The 22,208-nt window shown below is 43.7% G+C and overlaps 1 protein-coding gene across 1 annotated transcript in view; it reads right to left on the bottom strand.

Moving 5' to 3' along the window:
* The window catches only part of GRM4 (glutamate metabotropic receptor 4), a 267,421-nt gene that overhangs the window by 143,855 nt on the left and 101,358 nt on the right, over positions 1 to 22,208 (bottom strand). The window contains exon 3 of the mRNA XM_030221059.1: positions 1,761 to 1,896. Coding sequence (XP_030076919.1) covers positions 1,761 to 1,896 — 136 coding nt within the window. The remainder of the gene's footprint in view (positions 1 to 1,760; positions 1,897 to 22,208) is intronic.

Below are 22,208 nucleotides of genomic sequence, written 5' to 3'. Positions count from 1 at the left end.
GTGGTCCTCTGCAGCATACTTTAGAACTATCCCCCTGATATTCAAAACCATTTAACCAGCCAGAAAAAGTACCTGGCTGCTGGTTAAATAGCACTTAACCAGCTATCTGGTGATATTCAAGTGGGGGACAGCTGGTTGTTAGCACCTAGGAGATAACCAGCTATATTGCACAATATAGCCAACTATCCCTGAATATTCAATTCATATCTGGTTATCATAAGTGACCACAGCTGGCCACTTAACTGGTTTAAAGTTAACTAGCTTAGCCAATTAACTTTAAACCAGCTAAAAATAAACAAGATATTCAATGCCTGGCATTCAATAACTGGACTGACCTCCAACTACAGGAGTTAACCCAATGTCTCTAAGAAAAAGCTCAAAAACCATTAATCTTAGAAATGGCTATACAGCAATAGTCCTGGATATGGAAATCCTTTACACTCAAGGTGACTTTCTTATCCCCTATCAGACAGTCCCCTCACCAAGTAGAAGGCTTTCCTTGGACAAGAACAGTAGTTCTGGTACTTTCTTGTTTCCCCAGGCAACAAAACGTACTTGGATAGAAGGTTGTAGGTGGTATGCAAATTAATCCCTTGGCATTATGCAAACTCAGCCCATGACTAGCCTCTTCAAAGTCATAATGTAGGGTTCTCCACCCTTTAACACAATTCTAATTCAGCAATCCATATTGAACTGAGCCCCACTTAGTAGAGTGCTGGAGTCTCAGTCTAATAGCCACCTTCCCTTGGACAGGATTTTAACTCACTATGACCTTACAGTCCTGTCCTCTACTCCACGGCTGTTAGTCCAGGTCTCAAACTAACCTAGCGGTTTCTTCGCACTGCCTCTAACACCAACATATTGGAAAAAACTCCTCTTCATTAAGGTAAGTACCTTCTTCTTGTTACAAGTACAGCTCCTTGGCTCCTCCATTGGGATCTGCTCCACAGGATTCTCAGCCAACTCTGGCCAGCCTCTTTTCCAACTTTCCTGGCTCTTCCTTTGGGGTCCATGCACCAAGGTTCTTAGCCCACTCTGGCCGGCCTCTCGGGTTACAGGAGGCCTCCATCCTTATCCTTATCCTCCTCCTTCAGGCCCATCTGACTGCTTCCTCCTAGGGAGTGCTTTTATGGGGCTTCTAACACCTGACCCCACCCTTTCTGGGCCCCTCTTCCTAATTCCTGATGGGTTAAGAACTTTCCTAGCCGGGCTTGCTTTTTAAAGGGGAAAATACCTCTTCCCTCTTTGCCCTTAACCTAAAAAGGACAAGACCACTTCCTACAGCCTTCTTGATTTTAGGCTGTCCTCTGTGAGGCAGAGCTCCTTCTAGTGGCCCCTCCATAGCTAGGTAGACCCTATTTACTAGCAGAGTTCCCTCTAGTGGTCTCTCTATGGCAAGACATGCCCTCTACTTATCACACTTTGCAGAAGCATGCATCTCCCTTGCTGTTGCTTTTTACTCTTACTGCAGCTCATTGGTCAGGCTTTCCACTATTAGCCTAGACACTTCCCTGGAAGGGGGGGGGGGGGAGCACAGTAGCATATGAGACAGACTTTTCTTACCTGTTCTCCCTTACCAGATGCAGTGTGGACTAATCAGGTCCCCAACCTTCTCCTAGGTTTGTGAACACTTTGCTGTATACCAGTAAGATTGCAGAAGACAATGTCCAGAGGAAGGAATCTCTCTTCTAATGTGGGAAACGTGACAGACATATCTCTGCCGCACCTTTCTTCTAAATAAGAATTCATTTTCAGCTTACCTTATGTCATCCTCACTAGCAAATATGATGACTGCCCGAGCACTGGAGGTTTCTAAGAGTCGTCGAATGATTTTATCAAACTCTCCAGGTTTTGGCTCTCTAGGGATCTTAACAGACTGTGCCACACACACGCCACCTATAGAAGGAAAAAGAACTGCATGAAAGAAGTGCTTAACCCAAGCACATTCAAAATTCATGACACAAAGGCCAGTGGTTCTTGACCTCATGACATCCAGCACCTCCCTAAGGAGCACCTTCACACATCCATTAAATCTCTCAGCCAAACTGTAATCTGGGGAATGAGTGATACTCCACGGCAGTACCTGGGTTCAGTGATGGGAAGGATGAGTGAAAGTATTAAAATGAGAACGTTTCCCAAGCTGAGGAACAATGAGTGAATGTATTAAAATGAGAATGTTTCTCAAGCTGAGGAACACCTGTTTAGTGAGAACCAGGACAATCTGTATCTAGATTACAGGAAAGAGCATGAGATGTAAATGAAGACAAACAGAAACTTATGCATCCAGTACAGAATGAGCTCTTTGTAGAGGACAACAAGACAGCACAAGGCTGCATGAGTGACAGATGAAATTTGCAACAAGGATGTTTCTGTATCCATCAATTTACAAAAGTGACTTTTCTTTTGTTTGGTGAGTATGACAAATGAAGGTGTTAGATCATTTTATGCTTGCCAAGAACGACGAGGTATTTTCTATGTAACTGGATCATTAACTTTAAAACTAAATATTTTATAGAGAAGGCAAAGCATCTGTTCATTTTATTGTCTCCAATTCATGCTCTGAACCAGAAACTGAGAGTTCAGTCTTCAGAAGGGATCATATCAGTACTAGGTCCGATTGAATTACAAATGTATAAGAGCAAGAAAACTTACAGACTTCACAGACTCACACATGACAGATGCACAGCAACTATAAAAGTAATACAGAAATTTATTAGCAGATTAAATAGACATCACCAAAGCCTGGCTTCATTCTAGGCCAACTTCAGCTGGGGAGGCCTTTTCAGTGATTTTCTAGAAGATTTTGCTTGGGAACAAACCTCACGCTCATCAGTGGATGACTGATGACTCCACTGACTAGAGGTCTCTCAGGCAGGGGCGTAGCCAGACAACAAATTTTGGGTGGGCCTAGACAAGAAGTAGGTGGGCACCAAGTGTTCTCCCCACTTCCAACCACCACCAAAAAAAATATTTCAGCTGGCGGCGTTTTGTTACCATCAGAGGGCAGTCTTCAGCTGGCCGAGCTTGAGATCCCCATCAGCTACCGCTAAATGTGTGCTACTGTTGGGTGGGCCTGAGCACTAAATGGGTGGGCCCCGGCCCACCCAGGCCCACCTGTGGCTACGCCACTGCTCTCAGGTACTTTTATAGTCCATATCTGCACAGCATATGGCTAAACAGTAAACAGTATATGGCTAAATAGCACATGACTCAGTCAGGGCCCTTGACTGTTCATGTGATGCTCCTTCTTTGCCATTTTCCAGTCCCCCTCCTGTTTTTTCCAGTCCCCAGCTGTCATTAACCACAATAGAAGCTGCATTCTGTTTTTCTCTGCCTTTTGTGAAGGCACTGACCTCCAGACTTTCTGCCAGAGCTGGGCTAAGCTATATAATTTCTGCTTTTAGACAGAGGTCACCTAGAGGTCAGAATTCACACTGATCCTACCTTCAGATTCCTCATAAATATCTCAACCCCTTAAACCAGCACAACCTCTGAAGTATGAAACATACCCCTATCCTACACACCAACACTCAATGTACAAAGCACACCTGAACGCCTACCAATATGTCCGCATGGTGCGTAACTAAAATCCACAATCAAACATGCCCGATGTGAAGATCACACCTGAACTCCTCATACCTACATGTCTGCATGGCACGTACCTAAAATCCACAAACAAACAAGGCCAATGTACAAAGCACAGCTTACTCCAAATACCAACACACCCAAAAATGTAGCACACCTGTGCCCACACAAACAGATTACACCTGGAGCTCCATATACCAACATGACCAGAGAACACACCTGAACCTCAAAAACCAATATGTCCAATGTAGCTGGGTATTTTCCTGCAACACCTATAGAGGAAAAGTGACAGGTACAGAGTACAGCATTTGAAACCCTCACAGAGCACCACAGAGGAGGAGACATGGGGCAGGGAATGCGATGGGAGATAAGAAAAAAAGAAAAAAAGTGATGTGATGGGAGAGGGAAAGAGAAAGAAGAAAGAAAGTAAACAAAATTGAAGAGGCATAGATAAAGAAGGAGCAGTGAATGAGAAAGGGGAGAGACAGGAAAAGCAGGGATTAAAAGGCAACACACAAAGGAAGATAAAGAAACTACAGGGAGAGAGACAGAGAAGAGGAGGAGAAAAAAAGGACAATGGAAAGGGGAAAGACAGGGACAGGGGAGAGCCTTTATGATATAATTGATGGCTCTAATTTGCGTATTAAACAAGGTGGCAATGGAGCAAAGAGCGCTCTTCTCAGCAAAGGTCAGTAAATACCAACGTCTACAGCAGCATTCACTCACTCTCGCTGTCTCCTCTCCCTTCTTTCCCTCCTGTGCCAGTACCATGGCATCTCCAGTGCGGACTCACACCTGGTGCTCCCACATGCCTGTCCTGTGACACCTCCAGTGACCACACACATATATTGGTTGTACCACAGAAAGGTAGTAAGTCAAATCCTTGAGCCTTTACCCTTTAGTTCTCTCCTGTGTCTGTATCATGGTGCTTCCAGCACCTGTTCACAACAACTACTCATGTACTGGGTAACTTTATAACAAGCTGCCTAAGTGGGCATTAGACACCTATCTTAAATCTATTTTATAATGGCACATAGGTACCTATGGGGCTCCTTTTCAAAGCACTTAGACTTACAAAGTTCTATAGGTTACTTTGTAACTTTGTAAGTGTAAGTGCTTTGAAAATACAGCTCCACGTGTTTAGAAATCAAGGACATTTATGACTGCATGGAGGCTACATAAATACTCACGCATACATGTATATTTTATAAAGAATGCGTGTAAAGCAGAGGTGTGCATGGGACAGAATCTTGTCCCCATCCCCACCCAGTCCCCATTATATTAGTAACATCCCCACAGTTTTCCTTTCCATCCATGTGCCCAACCCATATTTAAAAGATCTTGTAAATCCAAACAAAACACAACATGCACCCTATAACTTGTTCTAATTTAACACTCTTGTAAACCACTGCGTTTATCCACATGCAATGTTGTGGAGATGAGAGGAAAAACCTCATACTACTGCGGCTTAACACGGTTGTCTTGACCGGGAAAAAAACAAAACGTTTCAAGCCCACAGTGAAAAAGCTGAAGCCAAACAGGTCCGTCGGGACCTCACCGTGCGGAGCACTTAAACGGAGCAGCAGAGCACTGAACAGATAAGTGTTGTAGATTAATTTATTGAGGGAAGAAGTTTATGAGAGGTTTTTGTGCCAATGATTACTTTTTCACTGCGGGCTTGAAACTTTTTGTTTTTTTCCCGGTCAAGACAACCGTGTTAAGCCGCGGTAGTATGAGGCTTTTCCTCTCATCTCCTCAACATTGCATGCGGATAAACGCAGTGGTTTACAAATGTGTATGAGAGATTCGCCGTGTGTCTGGGTTGCATAACCAGATTAGCAGTGAATCAGATCCATTTTTTATTACACCTGCCTAATTTAACACAAAACAACAGGCATTACTTTGTTAAATTGCAAGAAAACCATATTCTCATTACTAGACAATCATTTCAAACTATGTAAAAATAATAGACCATCTACAGGGCCAGAGTTCAGTCCCATTCTACGTTCCTCGACTGTTCATCCTGCAGCTGAAAAAGAGCATTTGGATGATGTGATGGTGGCATGAGTTCCAAGCCGAGGTGTTGGTGTTTCAAAACTGAATCTGGGGACGAAATTGGCCGCTCGGTTTCAGTTGAAACCAAATCCGAAAATGGAAATGGACTGGCCCTGGTCCTAGTCCCCCCCCCCCCAACCAAGAAAAGCCCCCTCCCTGACACTCTCGCCAACAGTGGGCCCCATCCTGGACACACACACACACCCTGGTGGGACCCCCCCCTGAACATCCCCCTTTACTACTACTACTACTTAACATTTCTAAAGCGCTACTAGGGATACGCAGCGCTGTACAATTTAACAAAAAGGGATGGTCCCTGCTCAAGGAGCTTACAACCTAAAAGACAAGTGAACAGTCAGTCCGAAAGGGGCAGTCAAATTGGGGCAGTCTGGATTACTGAACGGTAAGAGTTAGGTGCCGAACGCAGCATTGAAGAGGTGGGCTTTAAGCAAAGACTTGAAGATGGGCAGGGAGGGGGCTTGGCGTAAGGGCTCAGGAAGGTTGTCTCAAGCATGGGGTGAGGCAGCGGGCCCCCTCCTGGGCCTACTATCTCATTGATAGGATACTGGCACAGGAGCAATCCATTTGCTCCCACGCAGTGCCAGCTCCTCCTTCAAAAATGGCTGCCAGGACTTCACCGAAGCTGAAACTGAAACCAGAATCGAAATTCGGTTAGGTTCTAACCTACATACAGGTCACGTACAAGTATGCACCTTCTGGTCACCCTATAACCTTTTACGTGTGTAACCCCCGAGGTAGTTTTATAAAAGCTTTTTTCTTGCAAAAGCACCTTACCAAAATTCCCCTCTTTGTGCTCCCTCCTGTCTGTACTGTGCTGTCTGCACAATTCTGATTGCAGTTTTCACTGAGAAGAAATTCTATGCATAAGCAGTTTTCCTGGAGTCTTGAAAGAAAGCAAAGACCTCACAGCGGGTCTTTTGCTCCTTTCATAATAGTGCCATTGGATTAATTCACAAAAGACTGGAATGAAGAGCTGGGCCTGCGGGGGAATTTACCATTTCATATTAGCTGTGCCTTCAGAAGCCGTGATATGTAGAATCTGCTGGAGCAGGGACAAAGGCCCTTTATTCTAAAACAGGTCTCCGGAAATAAAGGGAGGCTTTTGCACAGGCGGCATTTCATTATTACTTTGATTTGATGACAAATGTGTAGGACAACAGAGTGGATGAGGGCTTGGCCTAAAACCTCCCTGTGAGGGAGCCAAATGGGTTTGGAACTGGGTCACAACAGAAACGGAGAGGGGAGAAGAGACCTAAATACTCAGGGGAGCTGTCTGCAGTGCTGTGAGAGACTCCTGGTATCTCTCAGCAACAGTGCCACAGCCTCCCAGTATCCCACACCAGTACAGTTACAGCTTCTGTTGTCCCTCACTAATGATGGTACAGGTTCCCAGAATCTATCAGCAACAGTCACAGGCTCCCAGTATCCTATAGCTTCTATTATCCCTCACCAGTGAAGGCACAGATTCCCAGAATCTCTCACTACAGTCGCAGGCTTCCAATATCCCACACTAGTACACTTACAGCTTCTGTTGTCCCTCACCAGTGAGGACACAGGTTCCCAGTATCTATCAGCACATGAGAGGCTCCCAGTATCCTACACAAATGCTGTCAGAGACTCACAGTATTCCCTCAATTTTGTTATGTAGCTAGACAAACTGTTCCCTCCAGCCTCCACATCAACTGATTTTTCCAGCTGTATGGCTGGATAATGTAGAAAACCAATGAAAGATGAAAGAAAGGAATATGAAGATCCCAGATCTTCTCGCGGGTTCTTGTTAGTTAGTCATTCTAGAGAAGAAAATGAAACTTCTGTGATGATCAACCAGAATTTATATCACTTCTCTTCTTCTATATGAATACTGGGGATTCGATTGGACAATATATTGTCTTTAAACTCACAGATAAATAAACTAACACAAAGATCATTCTTATTGATGCAAAATTTAAGACTTGTTAGAAGATATTTTTATCAAGAACACTTTTACATAGTAACATAGAAAATGACAGCAGATAACGACCTGAATGGTCCATCCAGTCTGCCCAACAAGATAAACTCATTTTACATGGTATGTAATACTTTATATGTATATCTGAATTTGATTTGTCCCTGCCTTTCTCAGGCAACAGACCGTAGAAGTCCGCCCTGCATCAGTTTTATTCTCCAAATACCGGCGTCGCCTCCCAATGTCTGCTAAGATTCCATAGATCCATTCCTTCTAAACAGGATTCCTTTGTGTTTATCCCACGCATGTTTGAATTGCATTACCATTTTCATCTCCACCACCTCCCACGGGAGGGCATTCCACATATCCACCACCCCCTCCGTGAAAAAATACTTCCTGACATTACTCCTGAGTCTGCCCCCCCTGCAACCTCAATTCATGTCCTCTAGTTCTACCACCTTCCCGTCTCCGGAAAAGGTTTGTATGTGGATTAATACCTTTAAAATATTTCAACGTCTGTATCATGTCACCCGTTTCTCCTTTCCTCCAAAGTATACATGTTCAGGTTGGCAAGTCTCTCCTCGTACGCAACGCAAATCCCATACCATTTTCGTAGCTTTTCTTTGCACCGCTTCCAGTCTTTTTACATCTTTAGCCAGATATGGCCTCCAAAACTGAACGCAATACTCCAAGTGGGGCCTCACCAACGACTTGTAGAGGGGCATCAACACCTCCTTTCTTCTGCTGGTTATACCCCTCTCTATGCAGCCTAGCATCCTTCTAGCCACGGCCGTCGCCTTGTCACATTGTTTCTTCACCATCATATCCTCCGACACCAACACCCCAAGGTCTCTCTCCTGAGTGGAGCTTGCTAATCTCTCCCCTCCTATTTTGACTTATAGTACAATCTTTTATCTTGGGATCCTTAGACTATTGTAATATCATCTATTTAGGAGCATCTAAACAAATCCTAAAGAAATTACATAGTCCAAAATTTGGCATTGTGACTCATTTATTCACTATCATTCAGCTTCTCAATATTATAGAAAGCTACACTGGTTATATATACAGCTCAGATTATGGTTTAAATTTTGTTTTCTTTGTAAGATATTATATGGTCTTGCTCTTTCATATTTTATGCACCATTTTGTTCTACTACAGAAATCTAGGATTATTAGATTATTGGCTTTATTTACTTAACCATCACTATGTTACTCTATTTTCCACTCTATATATTCCCGGAGTTGGTACTCTCCTCTCCAGAACCTGTAAGCCACATTGAGCCTATTGCTATGCGGGAACATGTGGGATACAAATGTAATAAATAAATAAAATAAATATAATATAATACTCAAAGAAAAGGACTAAACTTTTACACACTCTTTTCTCTTATCAGGCTGCTTGCTTGGACAAATATGTTCAAAGCATACTGTCTTCTACGACTAATTATAGGCAGTTCCGTAAACAGATAAAAATTTATCTAAGAAATGTGTATTGAATCATACCTGATTTATAAGGTGCAATCAGTCTGTTTTAATATTAGTCGTTTATGTATTTCCTGGAATATAAATTTTATTGTTATGTTATGTTAGTCCTGAAGGTAAACGTTACTCAGGCTTGTCTGCTCCAGCAATGAATAGTGCTAAATCTTGACGAAGCACAAGAGCTAAAGATGGACAGAGAGCTGGCAGAGTAACCAAATCGACTCTTGAATCGGCACAGTGGACTGAATAAGAGAATACCGGAGAGAAAAGAAAACTGAAATAAAACTAAAATGTTTTCAAAACCGCCAAAATCAAAATAGCAAAGAAATAATAAAAAAAAAAAGCACCATTGAGCAAAATTAAAAAAAAAGAAAATAAATCCAAAATATAGACAAAAAAAAAAGCACAAAAAGTACACAATAGAAAAAAAAGCACAAAATAAAATACATTTTTGCTCCATCTCCTAAAATATTCTGGCTAACACTCAAGTTTCTAAATATCTTTCGCCCCTTGTCGTTACTGCCCGAATGTCATTTGGCAGCCTGTGTGTAATGAGCTGGTGGTCTCAGTTTATTTCCCAGGCAACCACATCATGGAAATTACCAGCACAGTTTGGCACTAATAGGCATTATGGTTGGCAGTCTGAGAAGACAGCCAATGATTGCAGAAGCATGGAGACTTAATTACTCACTCACCCTTAGAGGTGGTCCCTCCAGGGAAGGACTAATTCATTCTGGCAAAGCTAAGTGAAGACGCTCGAACTTTTGCTGCCTGTGCAGCACCTGTTCTGTGGTGCACGTGGGAGCGTGAAGCCTGCTCTTCTGCTGTGGCTCATGCCACACCTGTTTTGTAGTGGGTCATTGTGCGTGAGGGGAGCTGGCACTGCTGCAGATGGGTTTCCTGCTCTGTGATGGGGGCAAGGTATGGTGGGTGACGTTTACATTCTCACTGCTCATGCTATTCCTGTTTTAGGATAAACAGATGACTGATTTCCAATGCAGTCAAATTTAGCACTTCCCACAAGTAATATGTTGGCAAGGAAAATAATTATGTTAAAGTGGTTAGAGCACCAGGCTGGCAACCAGGGAAGCTCAGTTTAAATCCTGCTGCTGCTTCTTGTGATCTTGGACAAGTAACCCAGGGCTAGATTCTATATATGGTGCCCAAAATATCGGCACAATAAAAAAAACCGTGTAAATGGTATTCTACAAGCTGTGCCTAAAATTCGGTGCGGTTTATAATGCCTTTGTATTGCTCCATGGTGCCACCACACCTCGAATACTGTGTGCAATTCTGGTGACCGCATCTCAAAAAAAGATATAGCTGAATTAGAAAAGATACAGAGAAGGGCGACAGAAATGATAAAGGATATGGGACGACTTCCCTATGAGGAAAGGCTAAAGTGGCTTGGGCTCTTCAGGTTGGAGAAAAGACGGCTAAGGGGAGATGTAATAGAGGTCTATAAAATAATGAGTGGAGTGGAATGGGTAGACGCGATTCGCTTGTTTACTCTTTCCAAAAATACTAGGACTAGGGGGCACTCAATGAAGCTACAAAGTAGTAAATTTAAAACCCTCTGCTCAGTGTGCAGTGACGGTGAAGAAAGCAAATAGAATCTTGGGTATTATTAGGAAAGGAATGGAAAATAAAAACGAGGATGTAATAATGCCTTTGTATCACTCCATGGTGCAACTGCACCTTGAATACTGTGGGCAATTCTGGTCACCGCATCTCAAAAAAGATATAGTGGAATTGGAAAAGGTACAGAGAAGGGCAACGAAAATGATAAAGGGGATGGGATGATTTCCCTATGAGGAAAGGCTAAAGCGGCTAGGGCTCTTCAGCTTGGAGAAAAGGCGGCTGAGGGGAGATATGATAGAGGTCTATAAAATAATGAGTGGAGTTGAACGGGTAGATGTGAATCACTTGTTTACTCTTTCCAAAAATACTAGGACTAGGGTGCATGCAGTGAAGCTAAGTGGTAAATTTAAAACAAAAATATTTCTTCACTCAACGTGTAATTAAACTCTGGAATTCATTGCCACAGAATGTGGCAAATGCAGTTAGCTTACCAGGGTTTTAAAAAGGTTTCGAGAACGTCCTAAAAGAAAAGCCATAAGCCATTATTAAGATGGACTTGGGGAAAATCCACTGCTTATTTCTAGGATAAGCAGCATAAAATCTATTTTACTGTTCTGCAATCTTGCCAGGTATTTGTAACCTGTTGAAAACAGGATACTGGACTTGATGGACCTTCAGTCTGTCCCAATATGGCAACATTTATGTTCTTATGTTCTTTTGTTAAGTGGAGAGGTCACACATATATTTAGGCACGGCCAATTGCACCAACAAAAATGTGGTGCAAATGTCCATGGCTAAATTTACATGCGGAGCATCGTTATACTACAATTACATGTGTAACTCAAAATCATGCCCCGATCCACCCCAAAATGCTCACGAGCCTCCCATTTCCACATCCCTTTTATGGGCCATGCATACATTTTAGCCGTGGATCCTGCACCTAACTTTACATGGGTAAGTCCCAATTCAATCTAGCTAGTGCCAATAATTGCTTGTTAAAAAGACAATTATTGGCATTAAATAGCTCATTAGTCTATTAAATTGCATATGTAAATTTGGGAACATGCCTAATTTGCATGTGCAATTTTTGGTGACCTTTCTAGAATCAGGTGGTTAATCATCCATTGCCTGAGGCACAAACTGACCGGGCAATTCTATAAATTGGTGACTCAAATTAGGGCGCCCCAATGCCATGTGCCTAGTAGTGCCAATTCTATAATGACATCTTGACACCAAGATTCTGTTATAGAATCCGAACATATGTCGATATTGGCTCGCCCATGTTTAGATGCATCCTCTTACACAATGCCGATGGCAGGCACAAGCTAGTACACCTATATGCGTCAATTGCTATACATAATTCATAGCATTCTATAAATTCTGCACATACTGGGAGACACGCCCACGGCTCACCTGTGCTCTGCCCACATGTAAGCTCCCCCTTGCAGTTAGGCAGTATCTTATGGAATAGCTCCTAGTGCACATGAGTAACATAGTAAGAGATGGCAAATAAAGACCTGAATGGTCCATCCAGTCTGCCCAACAGTCACATTCATTATCAATTCAAGATTAAATCAACAATGAACCAGTGGCGTAGCTATGTGGGGCCACAGGGGCCTGGGCCCCCGTAGATTTGGCCCTGGACCCCCCTGCCGACAACCTTCTCGACCCCCCTTCCGCCGCCAACCCACCTCCGCCGTCGCCTTGGGCTACCTTTGCTGGAGGGGACCCCAACCTCCGCCAGCCGAGGTCCTCTTCTTCCCATGCAAGGCTTTGTTCTGTTTCTGAGTCTGATGTCCTGCACGCTGTACGTGCAGGACGTCAGACTCACAGAAACAGAACGAAGCCTTGCACGGGAAGAAGAGGACCTCGGCTGGCGGGGGTTGGGGTCCCCTGCCAGCAAAGGTAAGCGACGGCGGCGGTGGGGAAGGGTTGGCGGCGGGAGGGGGGTTAAAGTTGGTGGTGGTGGTGGCGGTGGGGGGGGGGGCTAAAATGTGCCCCCTCACCTCATGCTCTGGACCCCCCTGCAATGAACGTGATATTATATACTTGATCTTGTTCTTTCTTTGGTGTTTCTGGGACATAGACCATAGAAGTCTGCCCGGCTCTGTCTTTATATTCCAAGTACTGGAGCTGCTGTCAAAGGTCACACCAGCCTATCCAAATCTGTCTTGTCATTTGCAGGACAAAGACCATAAACCTTTGCCGGGCACTGTCCTCAGGTTCCAAACCACTGGAGTTTCTGTCAAAGCTGTCTCCAGCCCATCCTAAACCAGACTGCTATATGCAGGACTCAGACTGTACAAGACAGTCCAGCACTGGCCTTAGCTGATGCAGTCAGAGTTGCCATCTAAGTACCACTTGATATGCAAACACATATGCAAGCCTTTATGTTTTGTTTTTTAACACCATTCATTTTGTAATTAGAGATCCTCTGTGTTCATCCCACACCTTTCCGAATTCTGCCACAGTTTGTTTTCCCACCACCTCCCTTTGGAGGTCATTCCAGGCATCCACAACTTTCTCCGTGAAAAAGAATTTTCTGACATTACTCCTAAGTCTACCATCCCGTAACCTCAGTTCATGCCCTCTAGTTTTACCACTTTCCCTTCTTTGGAAAATATTTGTTTCTATATTAATACCTTTCAAATATTTAAATGTCTGTATCATATCTCCCCTGTCCCTTCTCTCCTCTAGGGTATACACATTCAACTCTTCCAGTCTCTTCTCATATGTCCTTTGGCGCAAGCCTTATATCATTCTTGTCGCCTTCCTCTGGACCGCTTCAAGCCTGTCAGTGGCATCTTTGACCCACCTAGCTGGCGCTTACCTCTAGGCACTAGCTTATAGAATCGTTCCCTTAGACTACAAGCCCTCCAGGGAGTGGCAAATACCTACCGAGGAGTAGCCTAGTGGTTAGTGCAGCGGACTTTGATCCTGAGGAACTGGGTTCAAGTCCCACTGCAGCTCCTTGTGACTCTGGGCAAGTCACTTAATCCTCCATTGCCCCAGGTACAAATAAGTACCTGTATATAGTATGTAAATTGCTTTGAATGTAGTTGGAAAAACCACAGAAAGGTGGTATATTAAGTCCCATTCCCTTTCCCCTACTAGTCCTGAATGTAACTCACCTTGAGCTACAATTGAAAAAGGTGCAAGTTAAATCCAAATAAAGAAATACGTCCACCTGATCTGTTGTGGTCTGACTCTCCTCTTCTTGCTATCACCCATCTCTTAATTTTGTCAGTCTCCCTTCCCTTTTTAGCTGGGATATCTTTCCTGCTCCCCCAGCTGTTTTGAGGGGACTGGTGACAGCTCATCCACTCTTGAACAGCTGTAAATTCCCTTTCTAGTTGCCATTCTTTTCAAACCCTCCTTGGCAAGCCCCCCAGCAGTGGCGTAGCCAGTGGGCCTGGGTGGGCCGGGGCCCACCCATTTAGTGCTCAGGCCCATCCAAGAGTAGCACACATTTAGCGGTAGCTGATGGGGATCTCAAGCTCGGCCAGCTGAAGACTTCCCCCTGATGGTAACAAAAACGCTACTCTCCACGATACTGGCACCTGCACACGCTCAGTTTTCTGCGCATACCTGCTGCATACTGCCAAGGTGGAAAGAAGCATTTTCCCGCCAGCTGAAATATTTTTTTTGGTGGTGGTTGGGAGGGGGGAGAACACTTGGTGCCCACCCACTTCTTGCCTAGGCCCACCCAAAATCTGTTGTCTGGCTATGCCCCTGGCCCCCCAGTTTTCATTCTAAAACTGAAACTCTGCCAGCCATTCCCTCAGATCATCCCTCCCTACTCCCAAGCCTTTGCTTAATATACTGGCTGCTGAGTTTATGTTTTAAGCAGGAAAAAAAAAGAAAAAAGACTTTTCAGAATTTGGTAATAATAGACAGGGAGAAGGAGGAAATGTGAGAAAGACCCTTGCTGTGTTACCGGAGCTCCTGTTGTACCACTGCTGTCATATAAATTAGCAGCTCACTGCTGAGCTCTGGCTAAGGTGTTGCCACTCGCCTTCTCACACCAGAGAAAAGGTTATCACCATCTTATTCAGCTTCCGCTAAGTCACTATCACACTTCTGTTCAGCTCCAAGCTTTTCTAGCATAATGAAAGAAGACAGTTGTCCTTTAAACCTCTTTCCCAAGTGTTATCATCACCTTTTAACCTGTGTTTAGAGATTATTTCTCTTTTCACTTCTATCTCAGAAGGGTGGTTTCTGATTCAGAGGCTGATGCAAAAATAAATGCACTGGTTACTTCAGCTTTAGCACTGTTATGTGGGCACCCCCCCCCCCCCCCACAAAAGGGGGCTTCACATACCACTGCACAGCACATTTAAATCCATATTGAGGCTTGTGGCTGTTCAGCACAGATGCAGAGAAGTGCGTGAAAGCCCAAAAGACTGAGCACAGTGGTTAGGGCCTAGTGGTTAGCGTGGTGGACTTTGGTCCTGGGGAACTGAGGAACTGAGTTCAATTCCCACTTCAGGCACAGGCAGCTCCTTGTGACTCTGGGCAAGTCACTTAACCCTCCATTGCCCCACGTAAGCCGCATTGAGCCTGCCATGAGTGGGAAAGCGCAGGGTACAAATGTAACAAAAATAGATACTATTGGAGATTCTACATGGAATGTTGCTATTCCACTAACAACATTCCATGTAGAAGGCTGCGCAGGCTTCTGTTTCTGTGAGTCTGACGTCGCAGGACGTCAGACTCACAGAAGCAGAAGCCTGCGCGGCCACATTTGTGATCTGCAAGGGCCAACTTCTACATGGAATGTTGCTAGTGGAATAGCAACATTCCATGTAGAATCTCAAATAGTAGCAACAGTGGAGGAGTGGCCTAGTGGTTAGGGTGGTGGACTTTGGTCCTGAGGAACTGAGTTCAATTCCCACTTCAGGCACAGGCAGCTCCTTGTGACTCTGGGCAAATCACTTAACCCTCCATTGCCCCATGTAAGCCGCATTGAGCCTGCCATGAGTGGGAATGCGCGGGGTACAAAAAAAAAAAAAAGCAGTGGTTTAAATGCCAAGTCTGAGGAGGCATAAAAAGTTAGCTCAGAACATCTGCAGTGATACCAGTAAGGATTTCATGCCTGTTTCTTCCCTTTACTGTAACTTTTTAGAAAAGAAGTTCTTTTATTGGCATCATCAGCTCACATGAGTATGATAAAAGGTACAAAATCTCTTGATGAACTCATCCAGTCACGCGTAACGGACGACACGGGCTGTGTTTCGGCTACATTGCCTGCATCAGGAGTCCTAACAACGAGCAATAAACATGCATTGTACTGCATTTATGATATTCATTTCCAGCATGTTTATTGTCTGTATTTATTCGTTTAGGGGTCCTTTTACACAGGCGCGCTGAAAAGTGGCTTCTGGTAGTGTAGACGCGGGTTTTGGGCATTCGCCAATCCATTTTTCAGCGCGCCTGTAAAAAAAGGTCTCTTTTTTCCCCCAAAACGGAGATGCGGCAAAATCAAAATTGCTGTGCATCCATTTTGGGTCTCCGACCTTACCGCCAGCCATAGACCTAGCGGTAAAGAATTTGGGCAGTAAGGACCTACGTGTCTCAGATGCCACTCGGCACGCATCCTCTACGTGCACCAGAAAATAAAAATTATTTTTCAGACGCGCATATCGGACGCGGGCCAAAAATGAAATTACTGCAAGAGCTATGCGGGTAGTCGGGCAGTAAGTCGATTTTGGCGTGCGTTGGGCATGCATGGACGCTTACACGACTTAGTAAAAGGGGCCCCTTAGTTTTGTTGTTAGGATTTTGTACCCTTTTATCATATTCAAATGAACGTATACCAATAAAATAATTTCTTTTGTGAAGACATTTCTGGCTGCATTCTGGTCTCCTTTGTACTTCGAAGTGTGGAGTTTTGTCCCTCCATTTTGTTTGTTTGTTTGTTTGTTTGTTTTGTTTGTTCCTACAGCTTTTTAGAGCCTATGGGAAGTGGCTGGTACAAAGAGCAGAAGTGCCGTACTGTGGAGAGACATGATTCTGTACACAGGTCTGCGCAGGAAAAATTGTATCGGCACCTAAGTTGAACCCATATACATTGCACATGTGCTGGACTGCTATTATACACATAAATATTGGACCCCACCTAGCGCCAACCCTTTTGACCCCCCCTCTTCCTGCCGCCGCCAACCCGCTGCCGCCGTTGGGTACCTTTGCTGGCGGGGGTCCCCAACCCCCGCCAGCCGAAGTCCTCTTCTCCGGCGCAGCCGCGTTGCTGATCTGCAAGGGCAGGCTTCTATTTCTATGAGTCTGACATCCTGCCTTTGCAGATCAGCAAGGCGGCCACGCTGGAGAAGAGGACTTCGGCTGGCGGGGGTTGGGGACCCCCACCAGCAAAGGTACCTGACGGTGAAGGGGGAGGGTTGGTGGCAGGAGGGGGGGTCGAAGGGGTTGGCGGTGGGGGGGCCAGGGCCAAATCTACAGGGGCCCATGCCCCCGTGGCCCCACATAGCTATGCCCCTGCGTACAACTCCGGGTACCAATTTCTGCACAAGACATAGCTTCTGCTAGTGCAAACTTAAACTCTTCTGTGTTACTGTACATTTTTTACACATAATCCCAGCACTCAAAAGTTTCTTCTTAATCTCTTATGCCACAATCTTCAATTCCAAAATGCTCAAGGTTATTTATTAAAACTCATATGTGAAGTGTGCTCTAACCACTGAACCATCAGACAGGACTGTAACACAGGAACCACAATTCATGACTGTTCTTTACTCCTTATTGGTTCATAATTTTTTTGTGGTCATAGCATATGAAACTTTCACATTGCACAAATTTTAATTGTAAGATACTTTTCCACCTCTTGAAATATGAAAATTAACAACAACTTATACATGGACCCATGTTTCCATACTGTATATAGATTACATGGTAAATGAGAATGTGCAGTCACCGACAACCTTCCCTGACGCAATGTGGAAACATAGTCCATGTCAAAGTGTTGTCAGTTTTCATATTTTAAGAGGAAAAGTATCCTACAATTAAAGGGGCCCTTTTACTAAGCCGCATAAGCGTCAAAATGGAGTTACCGCCCAGCTACCGTGTGGTTCTTGCAGTAATTTCATTTTTGGCATGCATCCAATTGTGCTCATCTGAAAAGTAATTTTTATTTTCAGAAACACATATCAGATGCATGCCAAGTGGCATTTGATGCACGTAGGTCATTACCGCTGGGTTACAGCGTGAGACTCTACTGCTAGGTCAATGGCTGGCGGTAAGGTCTCAGACCCAAAATGGAGACATGCCAATTTTGGATTTGCCGCATGTCCATTTTCGGCCAAACATTTTAAAAAAGGCATTCTTTGCAGGCGCGTTGAAAAATGGATCTGCGCGCCCAAAACATGCACCTATTCTACCGCAGGCCATTTTTCAGTGCACCTTATTAAAAGGACCCCCAAATTTGTGCAATGTGAAAGGTTTATATGCTATGACAGCAAAATGTTATGATCAGATCAGGAGTAAAGACGAGCCATGGATTGTAGTTCACGTGAAACGAGTCGTCTCTCTGTTGGTTCAGTGGTCAGAGCACATTTCACGTATGAGTTTTTAATTAAGGACATTGTTTTGGAATTGAAGATTGTGGCATAAGAGTTTAAGAAGACATTCCCCCTTCAGGCCACCTTATCAAAGCCAAGGATAGGAGGGCACGGTCCATCCAGGTAAGATTTAAAAAACCCTGAGCTAGGGTTTCAGACAGGGGCAGAACAAGAAGAATCAGCCCTCCAGACTATGCATCCACCACCTACTAGTAAGGAAGGTTTCATTGCTCAGCTATTGGCCTTGCCTGCAAGGTAGGGCAGACTCTCTGTTTTGTGCTTTGCATTACTGTTCTGCCATTAAGTTTGTTCTTGAAGCTACCTTCCTCTGGCTGTTAAGAAGAGAAGTAAAAGGAGCAGATCACATATCAAAGAGTTAAAATCTTTTATTCCCAATAGGGAATGATCTCATATCAGGATTGCCCGACATGGCCACATTTTGCCCACCACTGGGCTGCATCAAAGGTTACTGTTAATGCAATAAAATCAACTTATAAGAACACAGTAATAAACTAAAACTACACATATATTAACAATATCAAGAAAATCAAATTAAAAAGTCAAAAACAAGTAAAAATCTTAAAACAATTCTAATTAAAATACATACCAATGAAGATCAAATGATCACATGTGAAAACTTCCCTTTAAGAAAATAAAAGTTGCAGAATCTACCAAATGAGGGCGAAAATAGTCCAGTCAGAAATTAAATTAAATTGATATGCATTCAAATGGATTGAAAGGGCTTAACAACTCACCAAGCGACAAGTCAGTGTCACTCTCAGATGGGGGTATCCAGTGTATAGCATCAGGATTTAACAACACTGATTATATTATCATCAGGCTTAGAGACACTGGATTTAATGAACATCACAAATGCAAAATTAAAATCTTTAAATAGCAATCAAAACCAAAAACTAGCTAAATAACACAGGAAGTAAACGAGGTCAGAAAACCCCGATCTTGAAAATAATTAAAAGTGAGAGATAGATGTTCCAAATTATTTGTACACTACTGTGCACCATAATTTAGCAAATTAGATTAACACTGCATTGATTTCGTTTTAATTGGGGCTTTCTGACCTCAATTACTTCCTGTTTCTTTAAAAAAAAACACACACACACTTGTTTTCAATTGTTCTTCAAAAATATGTGTTGTGGTTATTTAGTTATTTAGTTAGTTTTGGGGTTTGATTGTTGTTTAAAGAAAAGGCCTTCAAAAATGCAGATTATCTACCTTGGGAGATGGTCCCAACAGAGGCAGGCACCCAACTGGGGAAGGCTGGGTAAAACAGTAGGGTATGTGAGGGAATGTGTAAAAGAACCCCAATCGTCCTTAAACAAAATTCTCCGCCAGGTCACGTTAACAGAGACCGAGCTGGGGAATTCAGTCAAAAGGGCATGGTCCAGCTAAAGAAGATAAAAATCCAGAGTTGGAAAAACTCAGAACAGGAAGAACCAGCCCTCCAGACTTTGCATCCATCCACTTACCTATGTGTAAGGAACATTTTCTGCAAAGTATGACAGGCCCTCTCATTTGTGTTTTGAATTACTGTCCTGTATAAAGCTTTGTTTGTTCTTGAAGCTGCCTCTGTTTGTTTACAGGCCTTCTGGTGACCCAGGACTTGAACACTTACAGATATTATTACAGACCTGAAGCATCCTTTGTGAGCTCTAAAGTGAGACCAGGGCTGGCTTAACCATTGGACCAGGTGAGGCTCTGGCCCAGGGTGCTTGCAAATAAGGGTGTCAAAATATCCAGCCTGTGACCTCAACTGGTCTAAAGCTTAAGCCTTTTCTTCCCCTCCCTGCAGGTTCAGCAGTGCTCCCTCACCTCTCTCCTTCCCCCGTGGTCCTGTAAAGTCTACGGTTGCTGGCAACAGCAGCATAACAAGCTGCCTTCAGCCAGCCCCTGGGTCTTTCCTCTGCTGTGTCCTTCCTCCTCTGATGCAATTTCCTGAGGGTAACCAACGTAGACTTTAGAGGACAATGGGGGAGGGAGAGAGATGAGAGAGCCCCTTTACTACTCTCATATTCTCTAGTGTTATATAAGATTGTATTCAACCAATTTTCTACCTATAATATTGTATCCAACCTATGTCCCACTTAAACTGCACTGAACCCTGAACAAAGGATATTAGTGGTATATAAGATCTGATTTGAATTGGACTCATAGGAAGGGGGAAAGACAGGAAAGACTGGGCCAGGGGAGGGGGAGGAGAGATGCCGAACCTGCAGGGGGTGGGGGTGCCGGAAGTGATGCAATGGGTGGAGGGCACCGCCAAAGCAAGTTGGCTCAGGCACCACTTTCTCTCACTGAGTGAGACTATGTGATCAGACTTCTACCAGTTTCTCACTTGCTGTAGGCTACTGAAAAGGATTTCCAAGCTAAAGACTAGAAATTAGAGTATGATGCCTCTACTATAATTGAGCAGCTTCTCTCCTCCATTATCAATGTAATCACAGATTGAAGGGTAGAGAACAACACGGGGATGGGGACCCGCGGTAACCACGGGGATGGGGATGGGGCGGAGATGGAGACAGAGCCCGTGAGGTTGGGGACAAACTTTGAACTAGACTGTTATTTATGTTTGATTGATGCAGATGACAATATTTTTATTTTTTTGAAAACATGCTGGCCACAGCTAGCAAAATTTGCATGGGGGATCCTGTACATCCTGCTACCAGCACATCTTCTAAGAAGACATCTTCTATTGCAGGAGAAACTGTGGAAGACAGGAGAGCCAGACTGAATCCTGAGATTGTTGATGACTTCATTCATCCACAGATTAAAAAATCATAACAGTGGGTCATAGGGCATATTTCTCCCCTCTAGGGCATACAGAACGGGTTGTATTTTGTACCCCTGGACAAGTTAACAGGGTGGATTAGGATTCTTTGGGGTAGTAGAAATCAGCTACTGTTAGGGTTGGAAAGGTAGAGGGGTGGTGGTGGTGGTGGTGGGAGGGTTATTATAGCTGCTCACTGTTATTATTGTTTTCTATTTGTAATTTATACACAACAATTGCACAGCATATTGTTCCTTTTATACTTTAATAAAAAGATTTAAATTCAGTCACCTAGATTACTGCAATGCACTCTACGCTGGCTGCAAAGAGCAAATAATCAAGAAACTTCAGACAGCTCAGAACACTGCAGCTAGGCTCATATTCAGTAAAACAAAATATGAAAGTGCTAAACCCCTACGAAAAAAGATGCACTGGCTCCCACTCAAAGAATGTATTACGTTCAAAATATGCACCCTAGTTCATAAAATTATTCACGGAGACTCACCAGCCTACATGTCAGACCTGATAGACCTACCACCCAGGAATGCTAAAAAATCATCCCGCACATTCCTTAATCTTCACTTCCCAAACTGTAAAAGTCTTAAATACAAACGAACGCATGCGTCAACCTTTTCCTACCTCAGCACACAATTCTGGAATGTGCTGCCGCGCAATTTAAAAACGATCTATGAACTAGCTAACTTCCGAATTCTGCTGAAGACCCATCTCTTCAACAAGGCATACAACAATGATCAACAAATATGAAACTCCTGTACACATATCCAGAACGACCTCCACTATATCTACCTGCCAAAATATTAACATGTTTTCTCATCATCATGCTACCCAAGATCCTCTTGCTATTACTAAATATATATTTTCTTATATAATTCTTACATATTTCTTATATTTCTCTTACTATGTTTGCTGAAAAATATTATCATGTTACCCAAAATCCTTCTGTTATTACTAAATGTATACTTTCTCATGCATTGTTACTACTCATGACGTATTGTAAGCCACATTGAGCCTGCAAAGAGGTGGGATAATGCGGGATACAAATGCAACAAATAATAATAATAAGTGTTCGAGGCTTCTGCAGATGAGAACAGAGCCTGCGGGGACGGGGACAGAACCTGCGAGGATGGGGTGGTGATGGAGACAGAACCCACAGAGATAGG

This window comes from Microcaecilia unicolor, chromosome 12, assembly GCF_901765095.1.
Source record: "Microcaecilia unicolor chromosome 12, aMicUni1.1, whole genome shotgun sequence".
Lineage (NCBI taxonomy): Eukaryota > Metazoa > Chordata > Amphibia > Gymnophiona > Siphonopidae > Microcaecilia > Microcaecilia unicolor.
Note: the sequence above shows the minus strand (reverse complement) of the source record. Positions and strands in the feature narration are given on the sequence as shown.